Here is a 12,929-nt window from a genome sequence, read left to right as displayed (position 1 = left end):
TGCATTGGTCATTAAAGGAATGGACATTATCTGTTAACTTTAAGCCTATGGCATAATATTGTGGAGGAATTAATTTACTGATTAAGGTGGGATTTCCTTGAAAGTGGAGTGAGAAGCTCTGTTGAACTTTTCATGATTGTCTTATGTTGTTTATGTGGTCCAAAGTGGTAATGGGAAATGTATTAATTTCCAAACTGCCTAACCTGCTGTCCTCTGATGGTTTAAATAATGTCTCTTCCATTTTGGATGCTGCCCTAGTCTGTCTAATTTTATTAAAATCCAGGTGAGAGCACTTTTCCATAAAAGAGAGGCAAACTCTTGGTTAATGATACAAATCGCAATGAAAAAGTGTTAATATAAATTAATACTCAGTTTGTAAATTTTGTAAAATAGAATATTGGTTTGATTTGGTCTAAATAGATTTTGTGATATCTTGGAGAATATCCAGATAGCTTTTGGGATTTATCTTTCACTTGAATCTGCAGTAATTGTTTTATCACTGTTTTGAAGCTGCTTACGGGTTTCCTAGGTGGAGTATTCAGTTATTGAATAACTGTTTACTTTTTGAACTATAGAAGTGTCAGTCTTTCTGCTTTGAAACTATTTTATTTAAACATGCAATAACTGAGAAAAGGAACAGGGTATAGTGGCTGTATAAATGTATTGTTAAGTGGAAAACAAGCAGAATACTAGGCACGCTAGGAAGAGGAAATCATTTTGCGGAGGTGAGACAAAATGATTAATGAGCCTTATCTAGTATTTTTTTAAATATAAAACTATATTCAGCACTTTTTATTTATGCTTTTTATAATAGTAAAGCTATTATTGACTGAATTGCCGACCTTTAATTTTCAGAGTGCATACTTCATGCAATTTGTAATCAAAACTTACCTAACTACTTTCTCTAGATTAGATCTAGATCTAGATTAGGAGTTGTCTTTAAATTTATCACGTACTGCAATTGCATTACTGGCTTTGAGGCTTCTGCAGTTTTGCTTGTACAACTATCCCCGCTTGATAACAATCTTATTTGGATCACTGATCAGCCAAGTAGAGAGCTACAGTCACTGACTGAAGGAAAGTAAGTCACTTGATGACTTTAGTCTTTGCTCTTTCTTCAAAAAGCTGTGTGGATTATAATTGTACTAGCTGCTTTATATGAAGACACAACCTAAATTGTGTTAATACGTTACAAATTTATCTAGCTGTACAAAGTCCCTTTTCAAGGCCTTTAATCTGCAAACCAGCAATTCACAAGCAGGCTAGTGAGGTTTAAACAGCACTCAAGTTTTGCGTGTTTAACTACTTAAAGTGTGGGTAACTTCTGTTCAAACCACAGCTGAACCAGAAAAAAGCTGTAATGCAGCTTTTCAAATGTTTCTAACATTTGATTAATGTGGTTAATCTCTCATAATGGTTATATTGGCAATAAAAACTCATTTTGCTGATGTAGCTTACTCAGAGTAACTTGTTTAAACTGTACTAGTAAAATAGGTTTTTGCTGATTAAGAGCAGTATTTCCAATATAAGGGTTTGTAAATGTCACTGTACCTACAAATCCTTTCCAGTCCACAAAGGGCCAAAATGGAAGCTTGGAAATTAATTTGGTTGGGTTTTTTTTTAAAGTTATTCTCTAGTAGAGAGTTTAAGAAGTTATTAACAACTCATGTAGTATGGAATAAAGCAGTGTACTGAATTTTTAAAAGAGGAAAAATCCTGTTACATATTGTTAATGCTTTGAAAACTTGTTTTAAATATTGTTGAAAACAAATATTTTTCAATCCTTTCAATAAAATCTTTTTGTAAAGTTGGATTTGTAAAGCAGCATTTTGACTGTTGCAAATATAAAATTAGGTATACACAATTACTTGCTTGGAAGGCAGATGTCCAGCATGGGTTTTTGACACATTGTCTCATGGGACAGTAGCATCTGTTTTCTAGAAATATACCTAAGGCTGTTTTGAAAGTATATGTCTGATACCAGTCTTTTCTCAAAAGTTTCAAAATAAAAGCTGGATTTGCTGTGCAAGTTGAAACAAATCTTCTATACAACTAGTTGGGCTACATTAACTACTCTTTTGAAGGCCCAAGAGTAGAAAACTGAGGAAAGAAATAGATAAGGGCAATAATATGAGATAATCTCAGATAATTTGGATACCTAGCAAGGTTAAGATTGAAAATGTAGTTTAAATGCCCATTCTATCCTTGCCTTTGCATGTTGTGACCAAGTTCTAGATGCTTCTTCCATGAAACTTGTGGCTAATGATTACGACCAAGAGTCTTTTTTATGATTGCGTAATTAATCTGTAACCTATTCCAACAGTTCATGCATGTCAAATAATTGATAAATGTGAGGAAATATCTTATGCAGGTAATATAGCTGTTTTTAAATGGAGTACATTTGCTTTACAAGGTACCTTAGAGTGAATTTTCCATCTTCTCATGCCTGGCTAGTGACAAACTCTTGTTGTCCATGGCCAAAACAACAACCCACCATTTCTGTGACAGTGGCACTCTATTGCCTATGCATAAAGCAGGGAAATAGCACTGCCGAAGACCGGACCCTCATTTTCCAGATGATTCTTTTGAGATGGGTTATATGCAGTTTGCTAGCGCTGTCTTGCCAGAATGGCGGCTTCTTACCGTTTTCAGTTTAAACGGCCCAGTTCTAGCATTGAGAGCTGTAATCGCCATAGTTTGTTGAACTGGCAAAAAGTACTCTCTGCCCCCCCAGTCTTTCCAAGCTGAGGTATCAGAAATTTTGGCACAAAATCAATTCAGCTGGGCTGATTAAAAAATGGCTGTATCAATTTACCTGGGTTTTTAAGAGTTAGGAGAAGTTAAAGTAGCCCCAAATAGGAAGATTGGCCATAAACCTGTGTGAAGCTTGGGGCCATCTTATTTTAGTTTTACCCTGCCCTGCAGCGTGTCTACATGATGAGCTGAGATGGATGTTGGAACCAACATCTAGTTTAATCTAGATTGTTCACATAGGCATCGGGTGGCAGCATGGTTTACAGCCGTCTCGGGAAGTACAAAAAAATCTCTCATACTGGATGTGAAGGTCAACACAGCTTGTACTTGCTGCTGCTGTTCCCTGAAATAATAAATTTAATTTAATCTGGGTCTCCGTTTCTGTGCAGCAGTCCTACCTCTTGATGACGGTGTCATGCTCCTTGTGCAACTGTGAGATGACTTACTGCATTGCTAATGAAAGGAGTGGTAGAGACGCATATAGCATTTACAGTGGTATTAGGATTTGTTTTGTAAAAGCCTGATTATGTTCTAAAGACAATTTGAACTAGCCATGCCAATTAATGACTCGTTGCTGTGGGGCACAGGATTGCAAGGCCTACATGCTCTTCCTTGCTTTGTCCAGTTATCTTTGTCTTTCTGTGGTGTGTCCCTCTGACTTCTCTGGAATCCCAGTCAGTATCAGCTGTTGCGTGTGTGCACAGCAGCTTGAAGCTTTTTTAAGGGGAGTCATGAGCACAATGGGGAAAAAGAGTTTGGTCTCATGTATTGTCCTCAAACAGAAAAGCAGGAAACTCTACCCAGAGAAATGCAATTAAAGCTACCAATACTTAGTAGTGATGGGAAAATAGCAAGTTGATTCGTTTTTTCAGTAACGCATGATGAACAATTGAACTCAAAGGCTTGAACAAAGAACAGGTAGAAGATAATGCAAAAATGAAGCGTAGGAGTGGTTTGGACTTTTTCTTCCTGTTGGGTGCACTTATTTTACTGCATATGAAAAAGCAGCCTCTCTACATGCTGGTTTTGAGTGATTTCTCATATAGCATGGAAAAGAAGATTGCTCAAAGAAGGGGAAATGTGTATTTATCAGGTGTTATGTAAAGAATTTGCACAAGTTACCTAAAACTGAAATCTTCTTTTACATATCATTCTGGGTAAAACTTGCTAAATGCTTTTGACAGGGGAAGTTCTTGATGACATGTAGAGCAGTAGCTTCCGTTTGTTTGGGACAGCGTGATTTGTTCCCATTGTTTTCCTCTTCTATTGGCAAATACCAATAAAAAATGTGATGAGTAACTTTGGATTTATCCAAAGTTAACTTTGGATTTAGCTGGATTAATCTCCTGCTTTAATAATAGAAAATGTGAAGTTGGTTGTCTGAACCAGTTGGTTTAATGATTGTCTGCATCCAGGATTAGAAAGGCTGCGCAAAAAATAAAGTGCTTCAATTTAGAGTAGGCCAAAGATATTGTCTGCAGATTATGACAGGATTGTGTATCGGGAAACTGTCACAGATTCAGCCCAGTAGCTCTTATCTACGCAAGTATTAACTTCACGACCTTGTGTAAAAGAACAGGCAGATTTCCACAGGAACTTAACAAGACCTTAGTCAGAATAAGAACGTTTTTCTGTGAAAATATGAAGGTTAATTCCCCAAGGCATAACAATACATTTTGGCTTTTGGGGAGATGTTTGAATGTAATCACAACTTTTTTCCTTCTCATGATCCAGTTGTTTCTGCCATCTCCTTGCTATGAAGATGGAAAAGGAGCATAGCACAAGCCTACTTTCTTCAGCTAATTTTGACCAAGTACAGGCCTACTGCAAGATCGAAGTCCTCCCTTACTGGTCCTGCTCTAGGCAAGACCTGCTGCTTGTTTGCTTGTTTTAGAAAAGGACTGAATATGTTTGTGTTGCTTGATTTCAGCAACAATTCCTAGTCACATTTTGACTTGTGGGATGAAGTCACAGTCATCAGCTGGTACTCTCGTGCTTTCCCTTGGTGCTGTCAGCTGTATGCGGTCTGACCATCGACATTTAACCTCTTCACGCCTCCACTGTGCCATCTATGAAACAGATTTGTTTCAGGTTTAGAAGACTAGGATGAGATATTTATTTTTTATAGACTTTTTGAGATCATCCTTGTAAATTTCCCTAATAAATAAACTATTTTAACTACTTTTTGTAGTGTACGGTTATCTACAAGTGAAAGATGTATCTGAAGAGGAATATGACGGCAATGTTCACAGCACATGTGAATTGCAGTTCCAGCCTCTTCCATACTCAGTTTGTAAACAGGCTTCCCATTGAACTCATGCTGCTGATATGAGAAATAATTACCCATGCGCAAACTGTGTTTATACTTTATTAAAAAATAGACAGCCAGTAGCTAAAGGTTCCGATCAATAAAATACCAAACTTTTAAATTACAATATTAAAGGCTTATTTTAACAGTCACCCTTGTGTATGAAATGGCACATCGGTTAGATACGCTATAGGAAGGCATGAGATTACATTGTGTAGTTTTCATGTATACCTGGCATTTAAAGAAAAAAAAAAACCAAATTGAAATATTCTGAAGTCAGAGGAGGAACAAGAGCCCTAGCCATTCTGTTGGGGTTAAGCCATCACACAGCTGTAGTGGAGATCAGGGAACGCAGCTGTCATCAGAACAACTTCGGGGCTTGACCTCTGTTCACCAACAGATTTGGGTTGAGAAATGATGGTAGGGCAATCGGCTTCTAGACTCAGTAATAAAAGATGGGGGTGCAAATTATTTTCATTATGTTTGTGTATATCCAGAAAAACAGCATTTATATTAACAACAGTCTCTACTCACATGCATGTTGTGAACCTCCTGCAGTTACAAAGCAACATCAGGAAAACAAGGAGTGAAAGATGCATTGTCCTGTCAGCAAAACTCATTGAATTGAGGGGATTACTGTTAATTTCCCGAGCGCACTTTGCTTTTTAAACTAAGTTACCAGCTGCACTGCTATAGTTCCCTAGCACAATACAAACCAAGAAATGTATAGACATTTTTCGGAGCAACTTTCCCTACCTCTGTGAAACTGACCCATTATCTTACATCCTGAGTGCAAGTACTTGACCAGAACTTCCCCAGCTATGATTTCACTCTGTAAGAGCTGCAGATACAAGGGGGATGCTCAGGAGTCGATCCTTCCATAGGAAGAAAACACTGTGGGAAGAAAGGAAGATCAGTCAACACCCATGCCTAGCAGCATTTATGTCCTTCATGTAAAAGGAGGTTTGGGTAGTTTAAGATTAGTGGCTCTCTGGGTCTCTTTATTCTGTCTCTCTTAGTTATTATAAGGCAGTTATACGGCATGATAAAGAAGAAAAATTACATGTATCTTGTATGGAGGATATTTTTCCACACAGGCCTGTTTTTCTGGATAGCAGCAGTTCTTGCATAGGTTGGAAGCAACTTTGACTTAATGTCAGTTTTCTTCAGGGAGAGATCGCATGTTCCGTCCAAGCTTCTGAGCTTTGTCAGGCCAGTAACTTCTGAGGCTGCAGTAGTGCTTGATGTCATTAGGGATCTGCCTTTTATTGTGATTATCCCTAACTACTTTCCTGGCTCGACAAGCTCTCTGCTTAATTGTGACTGTGATACAATGGGCTACAACCTTCATAGTTAAGTTAACCTTTTCAAGTACTTACTTCTTTCTCTCAGCCCCTGCCCAAAGCTGCGGTAGACATGAATCAGTGCCCAAAACAAAACAGATTTTATTGCAACAGAAATGCAAGCGCCGATAATGAAAGCAGCTTCCAGAGTGTAAGAATTCCCTTTGCCCCACTCCCTTATCACCTGCAGGAAAATGGAGACATACAACAATCAACACCTAGTGCCACAAAACCCTGAAGCCATAAAATGCAATCGAACACTAAATTTCTGAAAGAAATCACTAGATAGTAACAGTGTGTGTGGGGAAACCTGGTCACTTTTAAACCGTCTTACCTTCCTGATTACAGAATTCCCTGGCTGCACACTGACTCCAGCTCAATGCATTCTACCTTCTGATCTCTGCATCATTAAAGGCATATGAAAACAGTATTGCGCCCAGATTGAAAAAACAATTAAACTGGAGATAAGGAAACCAGACTTCATCCTACATCTCAGTCTCTTTCCACTGTAAAATATAGAATGAAGTTATGTTCCCTGGCTGTCATTGTACTGTTGTTGTCCCGCATGTCTGGGGGCCGGCTTCATGATCCTATTTTCATTCATGGCTAGCCTGATTACTGTGCTTATGACATTTGTAATTGCCTAACCTGTGCTTTTTGAGGGTTCTGACACAGAGAAAATGGCAACTTCTAATTAAAAGCAACAGTATTTTTATCCTGCAGCTATCTACTGCACTGAAGAAGGATCGCTGCTCCCATGAACAAAGTATGATCAGGCACATTAATGCTAAGACGAGAGACCTCTGCAAAAATCCAGTACTGAAGGAAAGGTACACAGTACTCTCTTCCCGCTTCCTGCAGGTTTGAGTCACTGCCCCAGCAGGCCTCGTGATTACCAGGATGAGATTTAAAAAGGCACAGTTCTGGCTACTGTGATTTGTCAACAAACCCAGCGGTGTGTATCCCCAGTCAAGGCAGGTTATGGAGGTCCTGGCCAATTGCTGTGCAGTTTGTTTGTCTGTTAAGTTCTATCAGTTTTCCTGTTTACGCTGCAGAGGGTTGTTAAGCAGCTGCTATATAGAGTCAATCTGGCAGCTTTTTCAGAGCTGAAGTAATTAATGGTAAGTGCAGTTTACTTTTTTTTTTTTAATTTTGCCTTTCAGGTAGTCAGATAAAAGATGCTAAAAAGAACTGGTTTGGAGAAGTGACTCTATTACAGGTCTCTCTAGCACAGAGGAGCATTGCATTTGCTGGGCACTCTTGCATTGTTGCCATGCAAAACTGTACGGAGACCTAGCTATTTTCAAGTTGTTATGTTACTCTTATGTCAGAAGCCACCACCTGTACTTTTCTTCCTAACTACAATACAAGTAAAGTATAGGCACCAAAGACAGTGTGTGGTCCTTCTGTGCTTTGCCAGTGAATGATCAGAAGAGCCCGATTTGACTGCATACTTTAATAAACAGAACCCCAAGGACTTGGAAGACTGCAGCCACTGGACTTTTATCAGTATCTGGAGACTTATTTATGTGATTTACGAGAAACACTGGCTGCTATCAGCATTTGAAACCTTCCTATGATGAACAATCTGCTTTGCCCTTCTTCTTCCTTACCTCCTTTCACACATGTATTGTGGGAGGTGCTGGGGCGCCCCGGTGATAAGTGCTATATCACTATTATAGTGCCAAAAAAATGCCTAACACTGGAGTTTGTTGGGCTTGTGCTGTCTCTTGTTTTGGCTACATCAGGATTGACAGCTGGGGGTGCTGCCTAAGAAATTCTTTGAAATATAATGACTTGAGGCCCTGCAGATGCTCTGGCACCACTGGAGACTTCTTGTGAGGGAGGGGAGGCATTTTTGAGAGGCTGTGTATCTTGTACTGGAAGATTTTGTTACGTCTTTCCCTAATCATTCTGGACACTTTGCCAGTTGCAGAGAATTCCAGGGCCTCTCCCTCTAAGTAATCAGTTCAACAGCAATTTGACATGGTTCCTGTCTTGAAAAGTTGATCCTGAAGAGGTAAGACGTGCCTGCTGCTCTCCTTGACTCTTAACAGGAGCGGCAACGCAGGGGTATGCTCAGGAATGAGGCACCATGTTTTGGGCCCAAGGATCCAGTAATGAAGGCCTCCAGCCTTGCTCCCCATTATCGAGCAAGTAAGTTTGATGAATTACCGTGTAAAGCAGGTAGATGAGATAAACTACTTCAGGTACATTCTGACTTAGAAAAATCCACACTAGAGGTTTCAGTTCTTTTAAAATCTGTAAAATAAGATGAGATATATACAGGTTTATAACTCATTGCTATATATTCTGTAAAGGCTATATATAGTTGATTTGTCAACAGCATTTCAAGTGTTGGTCTAGCTGAGTTCTCAGTTGTAACTTTGCTCTCCACTTGCCTTCTCTACCTTTGTTTTTTTAGCAGGAAATACAGTCTGTTTTCCACTGAGCTGGGCCAGGAGAGATGTTGGTGAAATCAGAACTGGTTGTTTCATGGGCACATCCTGACAGCTGTGTGTGATTTGAGCCATCTCGGCATCCTCTTGAGCTCTGCCTTCTCATACGTACAGTACAACTCCCAGCTAGCTTACATGGAGAAGCAGCTGACTCTTCTGAGTTGCAGCTAAGCTGATGCACTTTTTCTTTGGGTATGCTCAGAGTTTTCTCTAACAAATTAATGTTTTCATAGCTAAAACAAGTCACATAAGAAAAAAGTCACATAGCTTTCAGCAGACTGAAAGCGCTCTGTAACTTTTTTCTCCACCTTTGCTTCTACTACAGAGAATTAAAGTCACTGAGAACTAAAATGTGGGAGGAGCAAGAGGATTTAACTGTCAGAAAAACTTTGTTCCACAATTAAGCTTGGGACATGGGAAAGAAGAAAGGATAGACTACTTTCCAGCAGGTAGCAACTTTCAGCAGTCCTGAACTGGAAGGGCAGGTCTGAGCAAACGAACAGCTGAGTCACTGGCAATGGAAGCAGTGACTGCGCCAATGCTATGATAAGATTTGATGCATCTGATCAACCAGATTCCCCCCAAAACCAATACTGGTCCTTCTGCAATGGTAAATATATGAACCTCTACAAAAGCATTAAGGGAATTGTCCCTCCCCTAAGAGAGTTTGTCTGTTCTCTGCCACCTCTACTATTGTCTCCGTTTTCTGTGATACTGCATAATGCTCCTCTTAGGATAAGACCAAAAGGGAAAGGAAAACAAAGGCTGAGAAACAAGAGGAGGGGGAAAGAGAGAGTTAGTAATTAACAGGAGAAAAGAGGCAAAATAAATAATGGAGATAGGAAAAATAAATCCACTAAGTAAATGGGAGAGCACGTATATAAATAGAAGAAAAATAACGAATAATCCCCTTGCCAAACGGCATGTGCATCAACCCAGAAATAGGGGAACATGAGGTTTAGCTGTGCTTTCAGCTACTGTGGTTACCAGAAAGGACTGTGTATGAGGCGCTTCCAAGTTTTCCCTTCTGTTACACTTATACTTTCTGGTGGGTTATGTATGTCTCCATACCTTTCTTACATAACAACCTCATAGCAGGTGCAGTTATTGCGAGCACCAAACAAGACAATGATACCTGTTTCTCTACTGCTGCATCATCTGCCAGAAGCTGATTGTGAAAATCTTGTCCGAACAGGGTAAGGAAAAGGAGTTCCTATTGGGACCCCTCTGTCAAGCTGTCTACATGCTCCAGCCTAAGACAGAGTAATTTTTACCTTGGATACAAAGCTACCAGACTCTCATGAAATGTATCCACCTTTTCTCAGTTGCTGTTGCCCAGCAGTGCTGCCAGTTACTGAAATACAGCACTAAATTTTTTTCATTAATTTTACATTTGCTATTTCTTAGTTAGACAAGAAGCTGTTAACTTCTTCCAGTAGAGAAGTTAGTCATGTACCTAGACTGGGTAAAAAGTAGCTTTCAAGTGGTTCTAACGTAGACAGTTTTGAGCAAAGGTTAAGAATATGTACTCATCCCTAGGACATTTACTATAACTAGCTGAACTATTAAGAAAAATGTTTGCTATTGTTGAAAGCATAAGGAATATCATGTATGTTAAGACATGAGACCATCTAACTGAAGTGCCTCTTCCTTTTCTTAGAAGAAACAGTGCCTCTTTTAATGCCTAAAGGCAAATCAAGGAGAAGCAAAGAACTCATAATCTGTGAATAGCAACTGGTCAGATCAACTTTGTTTCTGATGGTGGGGGAAAAGTAGCTGAAAGGTTTACACTTTTAATCCTAGCAGGAAAACAGACATGGTTCTAATTGCTCCCTTCTCTCCACACCTGATACGATTTAACTGAAAGCAAAGATCCAGTGCCTCACGAAGGTCTGTAAGGAGCTCCAAGAGGAAACCAAGCTATAATATCCCTGTCTGCATTCCTGAGTGTCACACTCACAGTTAGTCCTGTCTCCATTTTTCCCTGCTGGATAGCTGCTAGTGGCCACGACACTCCAAAGTCCAGGAGAAAGATGATTCTGTGCAACTATTCATCTAAACTTACTGAAGTATTTTAAAAGCACAGTGCTTGGTGCTAGCTCCATTTTTAGCAAGGAAAGCAATCAAAACACTTGGAAAGCTGTAATTCAGCTGTCAGGAATTTTTCTGAATGGCTAAAGCAAACGCCCAAGGAGCCTAAAAAAACCAGCAAAACCCAAACCACCTAAACTCCTTCCTGGTAATAAAAGACTCATATATCTGATGTACTTTGGCCCTGATTCTGCAATCATTCTTGGAACAGAGCTCTCAAGATTTCAGAGGAAGTTCAGCCTGACTGACATGAAAAACTACATTTCAAGTTCACAAGTCCTTATGTTAACCTGAAAACTGTCACTCACCTTTAAAGAAGCTGCCCCAGTAAAGGACCACTCATCTTTTTGGTGTGGTTTCCTAAGGCTATAAGGCCTGTGCAGTCTCACTGTGTCTGTCTATCCATCTTCGTAATAATTTGGAGGACTGTTGCGAGTTTCACCTAACCTTGTCAGAGAGGTAGAAATATTGAAGATATTGTGATCCTATAGGTTTCATTAAAGTAGGTGATCAAGGACTGAGAATAAAACAATGTCCCTCAGAAAGGAATAATGATAGTGTGACGTTGTTTCATCCTGTATGCTCAGCTGAGGAGACATAGATTTATAAGAAACCTGACTTCATTATTGTTGGTGCTCTTGTTTTCTGCTGGGATCCATTCTGGCTCCCTTCCACTTAGCAGTATTACATAGAATGGGATGGCTGTGACTTCCCAGCCTGTGATAACTGCTCAGAGCAAGAACTTGTAGTCTCAGAAGTTGACTATTCTTGCTTGTGTCGCTGTTAGCTTAACACTTACTGCAATGATGCTAATGGTCACCTTCAGGCAGGCCCAAAGAGCCCCTGTTGCTGAGATGATGTTATGTAGAAGGGTGATCTCATGCAGGCTTATCAGCAGAATACACAAGCAGAGCTGAAAGAGAAGAGGCAAAGATCTGGTAAAATTATTAGTCTGAGGCCATACCGCCCACCAAAAAATATTTGACATAAACTCCCGGCAACAGTAAGTTGGGCACAGGTCTAAAGGCTAAAATTTTTCCTCTAAACCTGGCAGACAGTACAATAACGGGACACAAGGACAGACGTACTTCCCTGTATGCCATATTAGCAACAGTGAAGAACAGGGAAGGCAGTAAGATGTGCTCCAAATAAAGCACAAGGTAATAGAGGGTAATACAGTAGTAAAGTAAGAATGAAGGGTAGTGTACAGAAGTACAAACTCTTTCTAAACAGATCTTGGGCTCACCTCATTTATCTGTAACTGCAGGTTGCTATCTCGCCCTGATTGCCCTGCTAGGTCAGGCTCCCCTCTCCCATCCCAGTATCATTTTCTCAAATGTAGGAGATAGCTAGGATGGCCAGAAAGCAAGAGACTGTAGGCTGAGGTGTTGTGCAGTGATAATCTTTCTTATTTTAGGAGGCCATGTTGGGTTGGAGCTTCTGGATGCAATTGTTTTTATGGACATACTTCCCAAAAATAAGATTCAGTTTTCCTTTTGGGCAGGACAATGATAAAATATACATTGATTCATTTTTGTTGATTTTAGCTAAGCTTCCCTATAGCAAACACCTGGAGAGATGACCATTATTAAGCTAATCTTATCTAAAAAGTAAGATACAGGCAGGATTGCTCTAGGAAGTTAACAGTTCAGCTCAGCTAGTCTAATTCTAAGATATTCTCAATAGGAGGGAAAAAAGGGAACCCAGGGGGAGGGAGTTCTGTACCTGCGCCTGAAGATCAAAAGTCAACATGGAAAAACAGAGGTTCAACATGAAGTATTGTGACTGTAGGCTTTCTAGAGCACCACCCACTCGAAAGGCCATCATGCTTTGACTCTGAATGAGGATGATGGCACAGATCACATCAAAGGAGCCAACCAAGAGGATCAGAATGAAGCGGGCCTGATGGGAAAGAGAAATAAGGATGTGACTGGCCATGCCGAAACTGGGACAGTCTTTAACCTTAAATCTTCT

General features: G+C 39.8%; 1 protein-coding gene across 4 annotated transcripts in view; it reads right to left on the bottom strand.

The window, feature by feature from the left end:
* Window positions 1-5,106: 5,106 nt before the first annotated feature.
* The window catches only part of LOC142418701 (uncharacterized), a 14,119-nt gene continuing 6,296 nt past the window's right edge, over window positions 5,107-12,929 (bottom strand). The window contains exons 5-9 of one of the 4 annotated variants that reach the window (XM_075520898.1): window positions 12,681-12,857; window positions 11,755-11,868; window positions 8,581-8,667; window positions 6,442-6,589; window positions 5,107-5,956 (exon numbers count right to left, since the gene is read on the bottom strand). In XM_075520898.1, coding sequence (XP_075377013.1) covers window positions 5,925-5,956; window positions 6,442-6,589; window positions 8,581-8,667; window positions 11,755-11,868; window positions 12,681-12,857 — 558 coding nt within the window. In that variant the 3' untranslated portion in view covers window positions 5,107-5,924. Of the gene's footprint in view, window positions 5,957-6,441; window positions 6,590-6,739; window positions 6,912-8,580; window positions 8,668-11,754; window positions 11,869-12,680; window positions 12,858-12,929 lie in introns of those variants that run through there. The other 3 variants (XR_012778373.1, XM_075520899.1, XM_075520900.1) reach the window with 3 other exon arrangements.

The sequence above is a fragment of the Mycteria americana genome, chromosome 18 (assembly GCF_035582795.1).
Source record: "Mycteria americana isolate JAX WOST 10 ecotype Jacksonville Zoo and Gardens chromosome 18, USCA_MyAme_1.0, whole genome shotgun sequence".
Lineage (NCBI taxonomy): Eukaryota > Metazoa > Chordata > Aves > Ciconiiformes > Ciconiidae > Mycteria > Mycteria americana.
The sequence above is the reverse complement of the archived record's forward strand: the minus strand, read 5'-3'. Positions and strand labels throughout refer to the sequence as shown.